The sequence below is a fragment of the Tuber melanosporum genome (genome assembly GCF_000151645.1).
Source record: "Tuber melanosporum whole genome shotgun sequence assembly, scaffold_19, strain Mel28".
Lineage (NCBI taxonomy): Eukaryota > Fungi > Ascomycota > Pezizomycetes > Pezizales > Tuberaceae > Tuber > Tuber melanosporum.
Genome location: NW_003298852.1, coordinates 1014520 through 1032987, shown reverse-complemented (window position 1 = coordinate 1032987; position 18468 = coordinate 1014520). Strand labels below are relative to the sequence as shown.

Below are 18468 nucleotides of genomic sequence, written 5' to 3'. Positions count from 1 at the left end.
GTGTTGGTGCTGCCTCCTTTGTAGCTCCTGGCTGTGGCTGGTGGGTCCCCCTCGGCTATACGGTATTGAGAGTTAGGGCTCTGTTCGTGTGGCCAAGACTAATAACTGCCTGATAGGGCTGGGTATAGGCTGTCCTATAGCTATCAGATGGTCGATCTGTCTGAGGGGCTGGGGGGCTCGATGGGCTCTACAGCGTCTGGTGTGTGGGGCTTGGAGGAGGCTGATTGGGGGGGGAGAGGCACCTGTAAGCACTGGTCGGGCCTGCGTCAGGTTGGACGAGGTCTAATTAAGTGTTTCCAGTCCAGCTTGGGCTGTTGGGCGAAGCTGCTGAGTGCTGCAAAGCTCCCCGACGGACCGGTTGGCTGATGGCCACCTATGCGGATAGTGGGTTGCAACCACCTGGTTGGACTTGTTTGGGTCTTGCTTGCTGGGCTTTCTGAGATTTATTTAGTTTCTTTAGTTGGACTACAGGTTGGGCAAGAGGAGGCACAGCACTACGGGTGGGAGATAAGCCCTACTGACCTTTTAAGTCTGTCCCCACCTCTATGTATTTCTTTTGTTTATGTTGATTTGTTTGGGGAACAGGCAGCGGGTACAGGTCCTCCTCACCGGTACGCTCTTAGGAGGCAACCGACAAAGTGGGTTCATAGGGTCGACAGCCAGCCATGTGGATGCGAGAGGTTGAAATGTTGGTTGCCTCCTCCCTGCCACTGTGTCACCTGTAGTATTAGTTTTTGTGTATTTTGTTGGTTTTCTACTGTGGAGGAGGTTTTGCGGGACGGTTTTTGGACTAGGTGGTAGTGATTTTATGTTTGTTGGACAAGGAACCTGGTCAGGTTGGTCTTTTGCTCGGCTTCAGCTACGCTTAGTGCTGGTTGGCTTCATACCAAAGCGGCTACGAACTTGGACTGGGGCGGCCACTGAGTTGTTTGATGGTCTTGTAATTAGTTCTCGTGCATGCATGACTCGGGGATGGTAGGTGCGGGGCCATAGACCTAGTTAGCTTAGGATTAGTGGTATCCCAGTTAGCAGTATCCCTGTACTGGCGGGGGCTCATCGTATGCCAGTGTTGGCGGTACAAGTTTAAATAAAATTAGATTGAATCCTAAGTACTTTTCCTACTTATTACTCTAACAAATATAAAACACCTTTATGATCTTTCTCTCTATTACAACGTTATTGTTACGCCAAAAAAAGTTCTTCACGAAGATGAGTTAGAGAAAGCTTACGATAGGCATTCCTGATCGAAGACAGAGGTCTTGTACTATCGGTAACATAGGCAGAGACCTAGCGCTATCGTAAGACAAAGAAAGAAGAAGAGAGAGAAGAGAAGTATTGTTCCCCATCACTAAGAACTAACCATCCAAGGAGGGATTGTTACACCAGCTTTGGAGTAGGTGAAGAAGGTATCATTGTCAATCTCGTAGTTGATATTTGAATTGTGGCCCATGAGATGTGCTGTAGAAGAGTGAATCACAAGAGGAGTCAATACTCTTCCATCACCAGCAACTCCTTCGATGACTGTAACCCAGTCTCTCTTACCATCCTGCATTATCTTTGGATTGCATCTTCCAGTATGGCAGAGAACAGTACCACCTGCACCTAATCCTATTACAAACCCTTTCTTATCAGTATTTCAAATATTTTCTGGAAGGATATGATATCTGCTCTTCAACACATAAAATCTTTCACGATGCCCCTTTAGAATAGACATATCTGTAGCTAGTGCCCTCTCCTTGTCGATACTCTTGCCAACCTTGGTTTGAATACCTGTGTCTGTGAACAAGCTGGTCAATCCACCCCTTTCCAATCTCCGCAACTCTTCCTTTGGCTTTCAATATTTCAGATACCATTTGTAGAACGTGTCTTCGGCGGAGGGGAATACCACGATCATCATAATCTTCAATCCTGTGGACAATGACCTTCTCCTCCAAGTGAGTAAGAACTTGCTGGCTTTCATGAGCTGCTTTCTGAGGAGTTGTGCGATTTTTGAGACAATTCTGAAGTGTGGTATTAGAAACTCCATATAATTCAGCCAAGTAACGTATGGAGAGAACTGTATCATTCTCTTTGGCATCAATAGCTGCCTGAAGGTGATGCTCCAGGTCAGGCTTATTGTTTGGCATTGGTGTTATGAAATCTTTTTGTGAAATACAATGTTGAAAGTGGTTAGTAGTATGTTAAGATTCACGGAGTCTAAAGAGAAAAAGATACCAAATCTTTAAAACTCTTACTCAGCCTCAGATCTTACCCTACCCTTTTATAAATTATAGGCCTCAGGGTCTATCACCTATATTATAACCTGGAGAAATATTGGATATTTTGCAGCAGCTATTCTTTTTCTTTATCACAATTTGTTACAAAATCATGATATCTCACTTGCTCTATTTACAGATAATACAATGAAGCAAACACTTCAATATTTAGAATGCTAGTTTGATACCCTGAAGGCAATCTGGAAATTAAATTAGAAGAAGATCTGATCATTTTTACATACACAAATCAAATATTTGTCAAAAGAAACTGTCATGATAGTTTGACCCATTACTGGGGTGTGACCCATTACTGGGTTAAATACGTTATAGCATATAGTTTTTTTCATACAATGCTCACGCTCGTTTGCTTTGCAAAGAAACATGGGATCTCGCCGTAACTTAGAGTAGAGCACAGACAGCATCTCAGATGGTGCCATCACCAAGACTTTTGTCTAGTGACTGTAGAAGTACAGGTAACAGAATCTCCCAGTCTGTCTTTGTTTTGAACCTCCCTCCCACCACCACAGCCACGACGGATTCCATTCTTTGGCGTCTTGGTGCGGTTTGACGCTCTCGAAGTTTGTATGATTTATTATGATAGTACGTACGAGCTCTCGCCCACTAGAGAGCCAGATAGAAAGAAGGAGGGTAAGAGGAAAGTGAAAATGGAAATGGTGTGCATTACAAGACGATTGATATGGTATGATAACATGGTGCGGGTAATGACGGTTTCGACGGGGATGTAATAGTTGAAAAAAAGGTAAAAAAAAATACAAGCTATACAAAAAATATATATCCCAAAACGCTCACCGGAAATAGATAAAATCGGGACAAAATACAAGTTATTGTTCATAGCCAGTTCAAACCAAATTACCATTTCAGAAAACGCCAGATCTAACTTCAGCAAACCAGCCAATTAACCCCCCAGAGGCCCTCCCAATCCGGAATGTTCTGGCAAAATTCGAAAAGAGGAAGAAAAGGAAACAAGAGCAAAAAAAGAGGGGGGGGGTAGCCCAACATAGGTAATTCAAGATGCATATTCAAACTGAAGAAAATGTTGAATACAAGGGGGAAATGAATCGAAGAACTCTCGTTCATATCATTAAACCATCGCCAATACCCCCGTCACCGCTAGCTTCGAGATCTTTCAAAATTTCGGGAAGGAGCTTTTCAACGTCTTCGGGGAGCAGCGAACAGCTCAACGCAATAAGTCTCCTATAGTCACTCATCCTCTCACCGGCCCCGCTCCTTGCATAGGCTTTGACAATTGTATCCCTTAACTCTGCCCTTTCTTGTTGAAGTTGGCTAAGTTCCCTAGCAACCTCAGACTTTTCCAACCAGGCTTCGGAGGTATCCTCATCCAAGGCTTCCATCTCTTGAGGAGGTAGTTGCTCTGCCTCCTCTCGAACAAGGCCTGAAAGGTCATGATACTGCCCACATTCGAAAACCTCTTTCAACTGCTCCGCCAGAGCATCTGCCTCTGCCTTGAGAGCTTCAATCTGGGCTTCCATTGTTGCGATATCACCGAAAGGCGCCAGCGTTTCTTCAGACGTAGCCTTACATGTTTGTATCTCGTGAGTGGAACTGTCTAATAATCGCTGAGCCTGGCTGTGATCCTCCTCCTTGTCATTCAGCTCCTTATCAAAAGCTGTCGCAAGCCCTTCTAACATTTCAGCCATTAGGGGTATGACCTTCTGCGTTGCTGCGATGGCTGCTTCCGAGATATGTGGCTGGGGGATGTAGTTATTGTTTGCATAATTGATAGCTGCCACTGTCGCGACCGATTGTGTTGAAGGATGTCTGTGAAAACGGCTATTGTGGATATGAGGAGGGTGGTGCTCGTGTGATTGAAATGGAGAAGAACTTGATGCTGGTGGGTAATCTCCATTTCGTCTTTGCCTTTCTACCGCAACGATATATTGATCTGCCGTCTGTCCCTCATTGTTCGGAGTATTGGGATTGGCATTATGAGCGAGTAAACTCCTCACACACTTCTTTGCTCCATTTCGTGCTGCAATTGTCAACGCGGTATCACCCAGAGAGTCCCTAAGGTCTAAAACCATAGCGATATCAGGCATGGAGTGCTTCTCCCCTAGCTTTTGGAGAAGTACGTCGAAATAGTATCTTGCTGCCAACAACTTATTTCTCGAGGATGTTGTTGCTGCAATATGGTGAAACACTGTTGAATTGTAACTGTCAACATGAAATATTGTATCCCGAAGCGTTTCAACCAATCTTGGAAACGACTTCCTATCGTAATTATTGGTAAATAACACAGCCCGCATGAGAGGTGTTTCACCACGCTTGTTGACCATGAAGATATTTGCTTGAGCCTGATACAATAACTCGATAACCCTCAGATCGCCCATTGATGCTGCCCAGTGGAACGCTGTGTGCCCTTCATCGTCAATGACCTCATTCACATCAAAATCTGGAGGCGGGTTGACGAGGAATTCCGGTAGCCCCTTCTCGTTGGCCATGAAATAATCCAGTAACTCATCACTATAGGCAACCTTTCTCTGTCCCGAAGATGGCATGAACCCCCCCAATATGTCCTCGTTATCCATTTGTTCACGTTTCCTCTTCAAAGTAGCCGATACCGAATTCTGGGAGCGTCGATCGTCAATTTCAAGTTCAGAGAGCTCCCCGTCCGATGCAGATGAGGATTGTACCGATGGAGAACTGGGATCATTGAGTGGATCTAAATCGCTTAAATCACCATCTTCAGCCTCGACATCAACTTCGTCTAAGCTATCGATTGAGGGCGGTGCTTGCACGGGTGGTGTCGGTTCTGAGTAAACAAAGTAATTAAGCCTTCCGCCTTTATAAAAAGCAAAGGAAACAGAGCTCGTAACCTACTGACAACCCTCTTAACCTGCGGAGCCGCCGGAGCCCGTGGCTGCGCTCGTGAGGGCCTTGGCTTTGTAGATGCAGCCGTTACATGCTTGGGAGCAAGGGGAGGTGACTCAGTCGAAGGACGGAAATCGAAAATCGGTTTGAGTAACTCTTCAACGTTGTAAAGTGCAGCGATTTCCCTCGCTCGCTCAAGCGGTACCCAAGTACCTAGCAAACACCAGGTCAGAAAGAGCCGAACAAATCAGAAATCCAGGTGTTATGTGACTTGAAGTCCACAACCTGCACTCGTCCCCACCTTGGTATTTCCCATAACCGCCCTGGACCTTCTCATGAAGCCCCCTCTGAACCTCTCGCTCAAGAATTCGAGTTCTCTGCGGCTTGTCGAACTCAGCTACCTATGACCAAAGCCCAAGGTCAATACCCGTCAACCCTATCAAGACCAGCGCTACGACAAACCTTCAAGACCTGTGTGGCATTAACCCATGAGTCCGACCGTCTTCGCATACATGCGATATTTCTCGCAATACTTCATTCCGCATCAGTGCCTAGGTTAATCGAGGGCAGAGGGTTTGGGTGTGAACATACTACTCATATCTGCCAACAAACTTAGGGATTAGTTTCAAGAGAAAAAAAGTTCATGGAAAATCGAAGCCAAATCGAACAGGTAGGAAAATGTAACACCGATGGAAAAGAGAACGATAGCTATGAATAAGTCGATTTATTGGAGCTAGAAGACGCCTCGAGCCGATTTTGGTTCACAGCGGCAAGGGGGTCTCCTGAGGGGGGTAAATTGGTCGCAGAATGGGGTTGGGAGATGAAGAAACTCACACTGGAGTACCACTATAAGTGGCCTTGTAGACAATCGGTGGGGGGGTGGGTTCCTCCATGATGGTTTGAATGATGGCTGAATGGGAAGACGCGAGGCAGGAGGGGGAAACGCGGGGAGATGGGAATCGTTGAGGGAGGCAAAGGAGCGAAGGGCGAGGAGACGCGTTTTGCAGTTCACCAGTGCTAGCGCCAAGAAGTGACCGTTTGCCCAATCGGGCGTTATGTGTCACCACTTTTCCAAGAATCGACCGACAAATCGATATTGCTCACCCAGTAAGACGCACAAACTCTCACCCAGTCATCCGGCTCCTCTCCATCAGCCAGGATAATGAACTATTGACTCTCCATCGGGGTGATGGCACTCCCTCGATCGTACGGTGTCGGTGGTCGATACCGGTGGGACGCATTTCTCAGATCTAGATGATAGATTATAGCCCCCCTCCCGAAAACACGGGTACCATCCATAGCTTCTGGCCTGTCCTGATATCCCGATGCTCGTGCTTTACTCGAATACAGTAAGCCGACATCTACTCGAGCAGGAGCTACTCCTTGTACATCTCGCATACAACGTCCGCCAACTGGACTGGACCCTACATGAGGATTTACCGGGAACACCGGCCATCGACATTTGCTTTTAACCAATTATGTGGCCTCCATTCCTTCTTTTGGCTCACTGCAATAGAACCTCAATGCGAGCGAGACGTCTTGCTTCTTAATGCATGCCCTAACGTGGGCTGTTGACCCACCGTTACGCCGGAGTGTGACCAAGGCGGGAGGAGTGCAATTCCATGTACGCGGTAGTGACCTAGATCTCTTCTCATCTCCAATATATATTTGAGGGGGTTTTATTGCCTACCGTATCCTATCCGGGGGGGAATATTTCTATCCCCGGAGACGAAGCCATGGTCTTATCATACGATTGGTTCACCATCCACAGATCCCATCCTCGGGGCCAGCTTGACCCATCTCAATATCACATAAAATCACTCGGGTCAGTTTTTGAAGCTGCGCCAAGCCTGTCGGAAGTGTCACACAATCACTGTGGCTGCTTGGTGGAGGCTCCTTCTTCTGTCAGAATATGATCTGCTCCCTCATTCGGCGCAGCCCGAGAAGCGAACCAGTGGCCTCAAGAGCTCTGGGGGAACCTAGTCAACTCGAGACCGGCAGATGGCAATAATCATTTGCCCTTGTATTCCTCCGGACGCGGGAACATTAAGGTGAACCCTAGCTCAAATCTAGCCATAAATCCGTCGTGATGTGGGCTATGATACGACGATTTTATGTCCCGCTTTTGTGCGGATTGGCCCAGCATTGGGTCTGCAAACTGTTCGCGACCACAGCCCGGTCGTACCGGCCGGGAAGAATTAATTACAGATGCTGTCCATGACACTGTACTCGAGTACAAGGCGAAGGGGGTATCGTGGTCGTGTTAGGCAGCTCAAATGTCGGGTCTCATTAGATACTCATACAGTACTCGAGATAGATTTTTCAGTAAAACAGCATGAACCATGTGAGGTAGGTATGACTGCGTTGGCCTACGCCCACCTGTAATCAACACAGGAGACCCAGAAAAACTAAAACGTTTTCTCAGGTTAAAGCGATTTGTGCGTGACCGACATAGTGTCCACTACTCGTACAGTATGATAGCTACGATGTCCCCTTTATTACAAGGGTCTGAACTGGGGACGAGAAACAGGTATGCAGTGTCCAGTCGGGTTTGAAAGAGAATATTCCGCTCCGCTCACAAGACTCAGGGTTTTCTTCTATCCTATCTGCTTTCGGCAAACTTCACATCATTGAGGAACATAATTCGGTGAGCAAGCCGGGAAGCTGCCGTGATAAAAAAATGAAGCTCGCTTTGGCATGGCTTTGCTGGGACTACCGTATGAGAAAATATATTCACTTTTTTCTTCTTCATCCCTTGCAAATTGTGAAATTTACACTCGACTGCTGTTACTCGAGTAGAATATCGCTCATGTGGTCGTGATTTTCATTCCTTATTTTCTTTTTCCCCTCTCATTTCTCCTCATTTAACTGCAGCCCGCATCACAAATTTCATCATACTGGCTTTGAATTGTAGCTTAGATTGGGGAGAGATGCGGAGTCTGGACGAGGTTGAAATTTCTCGGTACTCGAGTAGACGTGCCACGGACGGAGGCTTCCATATACCGATACTCGAGTATGTAGAAAGCGGGCGTCCGCCTTCTGCAGTCGCTGTCGTACCTAGTCACGCTCCCTTGGTTCGTCGTTTCTTTTCTGCCTTCCCCACAAGCATCCTCCGTGAACTGGCTGCACACAGCGAAAAGATAACCGAGCATGGTTTTATGGATTCAGTATTTCCCTTTCATCGATGTGTTCTTGACGTGGTTCCAACCAGGGCCTAAATGCAGAAAGCCCCAGAACTTCCTAGTTTGTTTAACCGGGTCGATGGTCGAGGCTCCAAAGCTTTCTTTCGTGCGCTTCACCGCACCCACTGTCGCACCTTTTTTTGGGGGGGCGTTGATGGTCGAAGGAAGGGGTGGTTAGTTAGCACACTATTAACAAGCCTGGTGTAGTCGATTGGCACCGTTTACCGCTTTCCGGAAGGGTCTCGACCGGAATACCAACGAGGATAGGAGGCACAGGAAATGATAACTAATAGGTCCAGACACGCAGAGATTTTTTTTCTCGGGTGGCTAACATTGGAGAGGGGGCCGAAAGGTTGTCCGAATGATAGGGCACCGTAGCACGGCAATCTACTGGGAAAACGCTCACCAGAAGGAGTAGCAGCAAGCACTAGCGAAGATGGAGGGTAGTAAAGGAAAATAAAGAGTGCACGGGAAGGAGGGAAGGAATAGCGCCAGGCAGCTCCACCACCACCACCACTACCAACCCCAGGCATCCTATTTGCAGCTTGCGACAGGCCCGGAATCGCCCTACCTTCCCTCAATAACATTCATTCCTGTAGCGCCACCACATGCTACGTAGCTCTGTTTCGTGCTTTCTAGGACATACTGACCACACACCTTACTACGGGGGGCTGACTCTCCCTGTACCTCTTGGGCGCTATATATATCCACCACTTTTCCTCCCTCCTTCCATCCTCCTTGCTTCGCCCACTTCATCCACTTCATCGTTCATCCACTCCTCCGATCACCACCAACATTACCTATAACAAAGCTGCCATCGTTACACTCAACGTACCCCGATTCATCAGAAATCATCTATAAAGATCATCCTTCAAGCTCTTTGATTGAACAAAATGCAGATCTTTGTTAAGACTCTTACTGGAAAGAGTGAGTTACGAAACTTTCTACAAATTGGTTCATGTGGCTAACAGTTTTCGCAGCCATTACCCTCGAGGTCGAGTCATCAGATACCATCGATAACGTGAAGAGCAAGATTCGTGAGTGCTCAAGTTTTCCCTATTGTCAAGTGTTTGCATGTTTGATTCTGACTTATTTTTATAGAGGATAAAGAAGGAATTCCCCCAGATCAACAACGTCTCATCTTCGCTGGAAAGCAACTTGAAGACGGTCGGACTGTAAGTCGTTAGTTATATTATCTGGAGAGGAGCTTTTCTAACTTTAATAGTTGTCTGATTACAATATCCAAAAAGAATCTACTCTTCACTTGGTTTTGCGGCTGCGCGGAGGAATGCAGATTTTCGTGAAGACTTTGACCGGGAAGACCATCACCTTGGAGGTAGAGAGCTCAGATACAATTGACAATGTCAAGAGCAAAATCCAAGATAAGGAGGGGATCCCTCCGGATCAGCAGAGGTTGATATTTGCTGGGAAGCAACTCGAAGATGGAAGAACAGTGAGTTTTTTTATTTTTTTTTATTGCTGAAGTTCGATTAATAGAACTAATATTTATCACCTTGGCCAGTTATCGGATTACAACATTCAAAAGGAGTCGACCCTACATCTTGTTCTCCGATTAAGAGGTGGCGCGCCGAAGAAGAAGATCTGCAATTTCAAGGAGTGTACTACTCCTGCGCAGCGCATCGTTGGCGACTGCAGATTTTGCGATGGACATTACTGTGGCAAGCACCGTCTGTTGGAGGATCACAAGTGTAGCGGCTTGGAGGACTGCAGGAAGGAATCGCACGACCGGAATGCGATCAAACTGAACTCCGAGAGGACTGTGGTTGGCAAAGTTTAGGCGGGTCATAACCATAGGCCCAGTTTGATTTTCATTTTGACAATTTGTTTTCTTGTGTTCTAGCTAGTGCAGAAGTGTCGGTTTTACATTTCAGGGAGGAACGGTCCAGATACCCAGCATCTCCGAAGCGCTTTTATTTTATCCCCATAACTTGTACATTTATGTTTTTTCTTTTTTTCTTTTCTGTATTACGTTACGATTCGGACATGTTTGCGACGGTCGGGAGGGGGTCGGGGTTTGTTTTTTCCTCGAATTTAGCGGTATTCTAAACTTTTTTTCTTCCCTCATACTTCGTGTGTTTCTCGATTGATTGGGGGGCATAGATTTCTTGATTTCGATTTCTTGATTTCGATCAGCACTTTTTTTTTTGTCATAGTTCATCTTCAACACAAACAAGGATGCAACGGACATTTTAAGCAAGTTTCCACCGTGCCTATCATATTTCATGATCGCTCTTCCTCCTCCTCCATTTACCCTTTATGTGCGAAATTCCGCATCCAGACCGACAAAGCAACACCGGTCCTTTTCGAACACTCCCTCTTTCTCGGGAGGGGGAGGCAGGAAAGAAAAAAAAAAAAGCTCCTGCAATCACCCACACATCAATACGGTAACTAACCAATTAACCTACAAGTAGCAGGGCAAGCATACAAGCCCGCGGTTTCGTACCCCACTGCATGTCTCCGGTTCTAACATGGTATCATAGTCTAACATGGACTACAAGTACTGTACCGCGGCTGTCTCGTTTGTCAGGAAAAGTAAAGTACCATGCTTGTCTCCTTCCTCCGTACGTATAATACGCGGAGAGTAAGTGGGTCTTTTGATTTTTACAGTGCTTTACTGAACTTCACTTCTCGAGTACCTTACGAGTACCAGCACATATGAGTTTGGGTCGTTGGATTGGTTTCTTGAGGGATGCGGGTACTGTACCTTACACTATCGCCGTTTTGGCGTGAAGTGAGGTTTGCGGTGGTGGAGTGCAGTTGGGAATGTCGTCAGGGTGCTTTACCGTCATTGCTACAGTAGGGGGGGGGGTGATGTGATGGTGCTTCTTTCTTGCTTCGATTGTGAGGTAGGTTAACGTGTTGTATCCAGCATTTGCGGTATCACGCTCAAGCGAACACATGCTATGGTGTTTGCCAGGTGGTCGTTGGCGCGCTAGTCTGCCTGTTTATTCATTTGCCTGTGTTGACTGGCAGTCTAACCACCACTTTAAGCTCGCGGCACATGACACCTCCTAATCCAGCTTTCCTTTTTTTGTTGAGTATTCAAGAGAGGAGGAGAGAGATCTATGATACCTAGTTTACCAGAGTAGTCCGACGCCGAGTTTCGACAAGCCTGAGGATGAAGAGATGGAAGAAAAGGTATCGGGTTCTCCGTAGAGCTGTTTCGCCGGGAGTCTTGATTTCATTTTCGCCATCTTTTCCCTTCACTTTTCCTTGGCCCTCTGGGGTGGGGGTCCCCCCACCTCTGCGTGCATTTGTGCCCGTCATCGTGTGTTTGGGGTACAAAATCATAGGCTAACGAGGGTCTATCTACCATATCTGACGGGCGTTGCTGACAAAAGTGTTCACTGGCGTGGAAGAGGAAGCAAGGAAAAACTTCTTTTGAATGGGATCTGTGATGGGAGGGTCATTTCCTCCCCTTTCTCCCTTCCTTTCTTTTCTTTTCTCGCTTTCATTTCCTCGTGCCTAAAGTCGAAATGTGGCCCGATGGATGGGTGAATGGGATTGGTGCTTGCTTGCAAATCCTGTACCCCGAAGCCGCCGCTATGAAGAAGAAAAGCAATCAAAATCGAACTTATCATATCCAACGTTGGACAAAATGTTCTCGAAGCTCCCCATCCATTCAATTGATGGGGGTGATAGGGAAAGGGTAAAAAGAAGGAAGAAAAAAAGCGGATAAAAAGTTTGTTCCTGGCCTGGCCTGACACCTGAGATGGTAATCTCAGTAATCCGCAGCAGCGCAATGACGACATTTTTTGCACCGTTGCTGCTTGCAGCTTGCTTGCTTCCTGCAGCATCACGGAGCTTTCCTTCCCCCCAGACTCGTTTGTTTTGGGGGAAAAAATATGAATTTTGCTTTTGGCGTGGGTGACACAAGCGAGAGGGCCTTTTTTTCCCTTCTTTTCTTTCTCCTTACCTTGGCCCTCGGGTGAGTGCAGTGCCGTACCGTACGAGTAGTCTAGCTCTCATCGCCTCGTACCGTCTTGCACTTGCCATCAATACCTTTCTTTGGGTGAAATTTTTTACAGGTTCATTGGATCGTTTCTCCTACCATTAACACCGGTCTAGACCACTCGAGCTGTGGCGATTAATGGCGCGAGCTGGAAGAGCTGCGGCGAGAGCAGGGGCAGCTTCTTCCCTTTCAGCGGTGGTGGCGACGACGGTGACCCGGGTGGCAACGACGAGGCCCACAACTATGCAGACGCGTGCGGGTGTGCCCATGGGTGATGATTATTCGAGCTCAGGGCTTTCTTCCCCGCCATCGGATTTGGGTAATTATTCGGATGAAGAGAGGGAGGTGAAGAAGGAGGAGGACGAGGAGGAGGGGAAAAATGGTTCGATCGTTTCCAGGTTCTTCCAATCACCATCGCCGGGGAAGGGTGCTCGGAAGGCTCCTAGGAAGGCTATCGCTCTCGTGAAGAAGGAGCCGACGCCTGAATTGGGGGATATAGCGCCGGTTCTGATTAAGGAGGAGAAGGAGGAGAAAAAGGAGAAAGGGATTGGGCAGAGGAAACCTCGGGGGAAGAAGGTTAAGGATGAAGAGCACGTAAAGGTTGAGGCTCCGGAGAATTGGGAGGAGGTGTACGAGAAGCTTCGGGAGATGAGGAAGAAGGTGAAGGCGCCGGTGGACACAATGGGTTGTGAGAGGCTGGGGGACAAGGCGGCTACTCCTAAGGTTCGTAATAGCATTAGGCTTTAGAGTCTGTGGTGAAATTGTGGTTAATGTGTGCGTGTGTGTTGCAGCTTCGGCGTTTCCACACATTGATCTCGTTGATGCTTTCTAGTCAAACCAAGGATACAATCAACGCGGTTGCCATGAAAGGTCTCCGGGAGCAGCTTCCAGGGGGACTTTGCCTAGAGAGTATTTTAGAAGTAGAGCCAAAGAGATTGGACGAGCTTATTAGGATTGTGGGCCATGTCACAGAAAGCCTAGTCACGAGCGATCACTAATATTGTCAGGATTTAGGTCGGCTTTCACAATCGAAAGACGGAATACATCAAGAAGGCGGCGGTAATCATCCGGGATAAACATGGTGGTGATATTCCCGATACCTTTGAGGGTCTGACGGCCTTGCCTGGCGTTGGTCCTAAAATGGCGCACTTGTGCTTATCTGCGGCATGGGACCGAACCGAAGGGATTGGTGTCGACGTCCACGTCCATCGGTACTTGAGAATGGTCGCTTGATCCCTGATAATAAGCTTTACTAACCGTGTATGTCTACAAATAGGATTTGCAATCTTTGGGATTGGGTCAAAACCACTACTCCGGAAGGGACTCGGGAAGCTCTGCAGGCTTGGCTTCCAAGGGACAAGTGGAGGGAGATAAACTTCCTCCTGGTTGGGTTTGGACAGACAATATGTCTCCCCAGGGGGAGGAAATGTGGAGAGTGCGCTCTATCGAGTGGGTTGTGCGGGGCAGCATACATGGAACCAAAAAAGGTCAAAGCCAAGAAGGGGAAGCGAGTTATTGGCGAGGACTCGGACGAGGGTTTTGACGACGACAATTACGCAGCTCCCGAACGCCGTGTGAGACCTAAAAGACGTAGGGTCAGAGTTGAGGTGAAGGAAGAAGAAGAGATGGAGGTGGAGGACGAAGATGCACTTGTCGCTGACATCGAAGACGCAGTTCCCAATCTAGCAAAATTTCGATACAAGCGGTAGACGGGTTGACGCGGGGAAGAGGGGGGGCTACTTCCACTATCACACATCGGCAATCGATGATCATATCTTCTTGTCTCGATCTTGTCAACTACCGGGCGTTTAGGCGAGCCAATGGATGGGCTCGATGCGTTCCCGTACCTCTGGATAAATGGGTTTAAAAAAACCACATTTGATGGAGCATCCAACGATCAAGCTTCATTGACTTCCTAGGGTTCCGGGGGGGACCGCTGTGCTGTACTGTATCTTATTTTCATCTTTCGCTTCTAGACTTGCTGTAATAGAGCAACACTTGTTTTCTAATCTATACTTTTAAGGCAAGAAAAGCCTGGGCGAGGTGGGGTCCGGGTGAGATTTAATCAAGTCGATGATCGTGGTGGCTTGCTGCTTGTTGGTGCATGAGCGGGGGGCCCTTTCTTTTTCTTTTTACTGTGATACGATACGACATTCAACCCCTCCCTTTCCGAAGTTCTACCGGGCGTAACCGGGGTTAAACAATCGTATCGATACCGGTATGATACTAGGTCTTTTACGGTGCGGTAGTTATGTGCTTGCGCAACAATTCTGCCTGGGCACAACTGCTACGCCGAACCATAGATATTCCTGCGTACTCTACTCGAGTACGATACTCTGTCATCAATCAATTCACCCATCACTTGTCTGACCGCCTGGTTTCACGGCATACCGAAGACGCGGAGAATCGATTTTCTCCAGGGGTTTTCTACCTTTCTTCCTCCCCTCGCTGTATCATACGGATACCAGCGCTGGGCACTCTGTATGGGAATTATTAACTGTGTATCAACGGATCGAGAAAACTTTGGTCGTGACAATAATCTTCCCCTCTACTAACCCCACAATCATGGCATCATAACAAGAAAAAAGAAGGAAAAAAATACAAAATAGATGCATGGTAGAAATCAACTGGCAGTCCCCCAGGGACCTTGGGGGTTGTGATTTTCTGTTGTAGCTATTTGGAAGTTCATAATCTGGTTTATTAGGCTTTCTAATAATTATTCACAATTTTCTTGAAACATAACCCAACCTCCCACTCCCTGTAAATATTTCCATCACCTCCCTACCCCCTCGAATCTCCCCCAACCTTCTTCTGCATCATTCCTCCTAAACCATGGTTCGGGTTCTCCATCCCGGGGACTTGTATTATACACCAAGAAAAGTAATCACAGCGAAACCAATAAGTCCCAACTGCCATTATATAGAAGTGATTTTGCCCGCCAGGCGGGTGTAATCAGTCTTCACTTTGGCGAACAGGGCCTTCACCCTGGAGAAAAACAGCCTCCATTCTGGTGGTGATATCACTCATTGTTTTATGGGTGGTGAGCTCGGGATTTTTAAATGCTCATAAGCGTAAGTGGTCCGTTGACCAGACCAGACATACTCGAGTATATGCGGAAGGAACTTTTGCCAGACCAGCGAGAGGCGTATCACTTTGAAAAACGCGGTCCTACTATCAGGGTATCATACCGGTACTCGTTAGTTGAATCAGTAGCAATCAAAAACATGGCATACCGAGCGCGTCTTAATCGAGGAGCCCTCGCTTCCATCTCTATGCCTTCATTCTTATCCCTTCATTCGTTCCCAAGCTTCAGGATCTTCTGGTGCCTATTCTGTCCTTCCATATTCAAAAACTACTTGAGTAAGCTCATAAAAAAAGGGTAGCCTCAGTCTCTCAACGGTGACCTGGCCAATGGAATTCATGGCCCGGAGGAGTCAATGGATCTTATCTTCGAGTGACGATACCATTACCCTAGCAGTATTCGGCTCGAGCGTGAGGTCCTGAACACAGACGAAGGGATGCTGAATTTCATGAGGAATACTTGGCTTGAAGGGGTATGACTGAGTCCTTCTGATGGTGACCCGGCCAATAAACGTCTCTAGCCTTGAGGATCTGCGGGGTGGTTACAGTACTTGAATGGGAGGCATGATTTTCATTTTAGGCACTCGAGTACGATACGGTGGAAGGCGGTCTCGACCGTGATTCGGTGAACACAAACGAAGGGATCCTGCGGTTCAGCCTGGGAATCCGTGCCAATCAATCTGCGATGGGTCGGCTTGCGTTGGAGGGATCTGATGCGTTGCATACGTGCCACGAACTATGGGCGGGCCAGGAGCTCAAGATGTTTGTTGCCATGTAGTTGGGGAAGCTGTGCTGCCCCTCGACCAAGTGGGGGGGGGTTTCATTTAGGTACAAAACGGGAGGCTCATCTGCTGCATTCAACCTAAGCGCTGAACAAAAGAAACGCGTTCCCAAGTTGGGTGACGAACAGAATAGGGGCATATGGTGGTCGAAAAGGGAAATAGTTAAAGTAGGGTAAGAAAAAAGGTACTACTTACTGATCCCTGTTCGGCAGAGAAGACTGCACTTGTACGAGTACGGTACTGTAGGTGTATCATAGAAGCCTCGCTTTGGCTGTGATATCCGAATCCAGCTTTCTTTTTTTTTCTTGCTTATTATTTCTCATTCGATGGCTTGTTAAGCATCGAGTCAGCTTTAGTTAGTCCGACCCGATCCCGGTACGAGTACCGGTAGTCCATGTCCCTGTGAAGGGTTCAATTCCACTCGGGGTTTCTAGGACACACATATGTAAGCCGGGGGTGATTACACCTCTCCTCTTGAAGAGATAACAAGAGGTAGGATAAAAAGTGACATACTGGTATCGTGACCTGGGTGTTGTATTACTACTAAACAATTAGGATTGACCCTTATATATTTAATAACCATCTTGCCATTTTTTTCCTTCCCATCTTGCCCTTTCCCTTCCTCGCCCGTCTGATTTACTGGTTCCGATTACTGCTCTGTTCTGTTGAGTTTTTTTTTTTTTTGGTTCGTGGTTCGGAGGATTGAATTGGCTTGTGACGCACCGAGAAAAGAAAGAAAGAAAGGAAACAAACTAATCTTAGGTCCCCCGCGATTTTCTTGACAGAGGCCGCGTACTCGCCCATATCAACCACCACCACCTCCAGACAACAATAACAGACAATTAAGGGACAGAATGGTTTCATTTGAGGAGACAAATCCTACCTTCCACTCAATCCCGGAGGCGGTTGAGGCCTTTCGTAAGTTATTTTCAATCGAGTTTGTGGGGGAAATAGAGATGGGCTCCATTTGAACCTCTGGAATCGTTTCGGCGAAGGGAGGAGGAGCGCTCAACCGAATTCATGCTAACGGATAGTTTGGGGAATAATAGGAAAGGGAGAATTCATCGTAGTCCTCGACTCCACCGACCGTGAGAACGAAGGCGACCTCATCATCGCTGCTGAAGACGTCACCGTCGAGAAGATGGCCTTTATGGTCCGCTGGACTAGGTACCCTCCCCCCCTCACAAGCCCTCCCTGCGGTTGTACCTTTTCCACCCGTCTAAAAATTTCCCCCTAGCGGCCTAATAGTAGCCCCCCTTTCACCGACCCTTGTCGACAAATTCTCCCTCCCTCAAATGGTCCCGAACAACGAGGAGCCGCACAGCACGGCCTTCACCATCTCCCTCGACTCCCGCGACCCCAGTGTGACGACGGGCATATCCGCCTATGACCGCGCCCTGACGCTCCGCACGCTCGCCGACCCTACCGCCACCGCCGCGAGCTTCCGCAGCCCTGGACACATGTTCCCACTCCGTGCGGTTGAGGGCGGCGTGCTCGTCCGTAAGGGCCATACCGAGGCGGCTGTCGAGTTCTGCAAGCTTGCCGGGAAAGTGGAGGCTGGTGCTATTTGCGAGCTGGTTAGGGAGAGGGATGGGCTGATGATGCGCCGAGATGACTGCTTGGAGTTTGGGAGGAAGTGGGGGCTTAAGGTCTGCACTATTGAGGGGTTGGTGGAGTATCTCGAGAAGACCAGGGTCCAGTAGGAAGGTGGGGGGAGTGGGCTGGTGGAGTATTGGGTGTGCATAAAATATTTTGTCCTTGGAAACGGAGTATTTCTTCTTTCCTCTCTTGCTTTTCTTCCGCATGGTGTTCCTTTCTACTTTTCGGAAATGGGTTATATCTATACATCCATCTATCTATCGTGTTCAGGGTACTGTACAGATTCCAGAGATGGGATTTCTTGGTCGAGTCGATGTCATACACGAGCCGTTTTCCTTCCTTCCCTGCTGTCCATCGGCGGAGAAAATAACTTGCACTCTAGAATAATGATCTTTTCTCTTGCGCTTTCTTTCTTTCTCTCCGTCTTATTTGTTTTAGTTTCTGGGGGGGGGGATTGGGCATTAGGATAGGGGGACTGGACATATTATAAAGGTACTTACTTATACCATACCATACCAATACAATTCCAAGTCAGCCATCAAACGCCCGTCGTAACAGGCTGCCTGCCAAATTGCCGGTACAGTAGGGTGGGATCTCCGCATCATACGGTGAATGCCCTACGGCACGATACCAGATTTAGACTATCAATCCCTCTATCATACTTCAACCTGATATGATATACATAAGTATATAACCTCTGGCCCACCGGCACTGGCGCCGACAGCCAATTAACTACAGCATCACAC

The 18468-nt window shown here is 47.7% G+C and overlaps 4 protein-coding genes; 3 read left to right on the top strand and 1 right to left on the bottom strand.

Moving 5' to 3' along the window:
• Nucleotides 1–3076: 3076 nt before the first annotated feature.
• GSTUM_00005451001 (uncharacterized protein) lies at nucleotides 3077–6043 on the bottom strand. XM_002837507.2 has 6 exons: nucleotides 5697–6043; nucleotides 5568–5637; nucleotides 5407–5506; nucleotides 5115–5318; nucleotides 4928–5046; nucleotides 3077–4861 (listed from the first exon to the last, which is right to left on the bottom strand). Exons 2-6 carry the CDS (start codon nucleotides 5613–5615, stop codon nucleotides 3350–3352), a joined length of 1983 nt encoding a protein of 660 aa, XP_002837553.1. The 5' UTR covers nucleotides 5616–5637; nucleotides 5697–6043; the 3' UTR covers nucleotides 3077–3349.
• A 1550-nt stretch (nucleotides 6044–7593) lies between these two features.
• On the top strand, nucleotides 7594–10355 carry GSTUM_00005449001 (uncharacterized protein). XM_002837506.2 has 7 exons: nucleotides 7594–7635; nucleotides 7694–9214; nucleotides 9268–9324; nucleotides 9389–9462; nucleotides 9513–9623; nucleotides 9675–9740; nucleotides 9810–10355. Exons 2-7 carry the CDS (start codon nucleotides 9181–9183, stop codon nucleotides 10083–10085), a joined length of 618 nt encoding a protein of 205 aa, XP_002837552.1. The 5' UTR covers nucleotides 7594–7635; nucleotides 7694–9180; the 3' UTR covers nucleotides 10086–10355.
• A 2043-nt stretch (nucleotides 10356–12398) lies between these two features.
• On the top strand, nucleotides 12399–14273 carry GSTUM_00005447001 (uncharacterized protein; the record flags this gene model as incomplete). XM_002837505.2 has 4 exons in its annotated part: nucleotides 12399–12983; nucleotides 13052–13216; nucleotides 13275–13471; nucleotides 13537–14273. 4 exons carry the CDS (start codon nucleotides 12399–12401, stop codon nucleotides 13967–13969), a joined length of 1380 nt encoding a protein of 459 aa, XP_002837551.1. The 3' UTR covers nucleotides 13970–14273.
• A 2374-nt stretch (nucleotides 14274–16647) lies between these two features.
• On the top strand, nucleotides 16648–18260 carry GSTUM_00005446001 (uncharacterized protein). XM_002837504.2 has 3 exons: nucleotides 16648–17041; nucleotides 17173–17290; nucleotides 17361–18260. Exons 1-3 carry the CDS (start codon nucleotides 16978–16980, stop codon nucleotides 17824–17826), a joined length of 648 nt encoding a protein of 215 aa, XP_002837550.1. The 5' UTR covers nucleotides 16648–16977; the 3' UTR covers nucleotides 17827–18260.
• The last annotated feature ends 208 nt before the right edge of the window (nucleotides 18261–18468 follow it).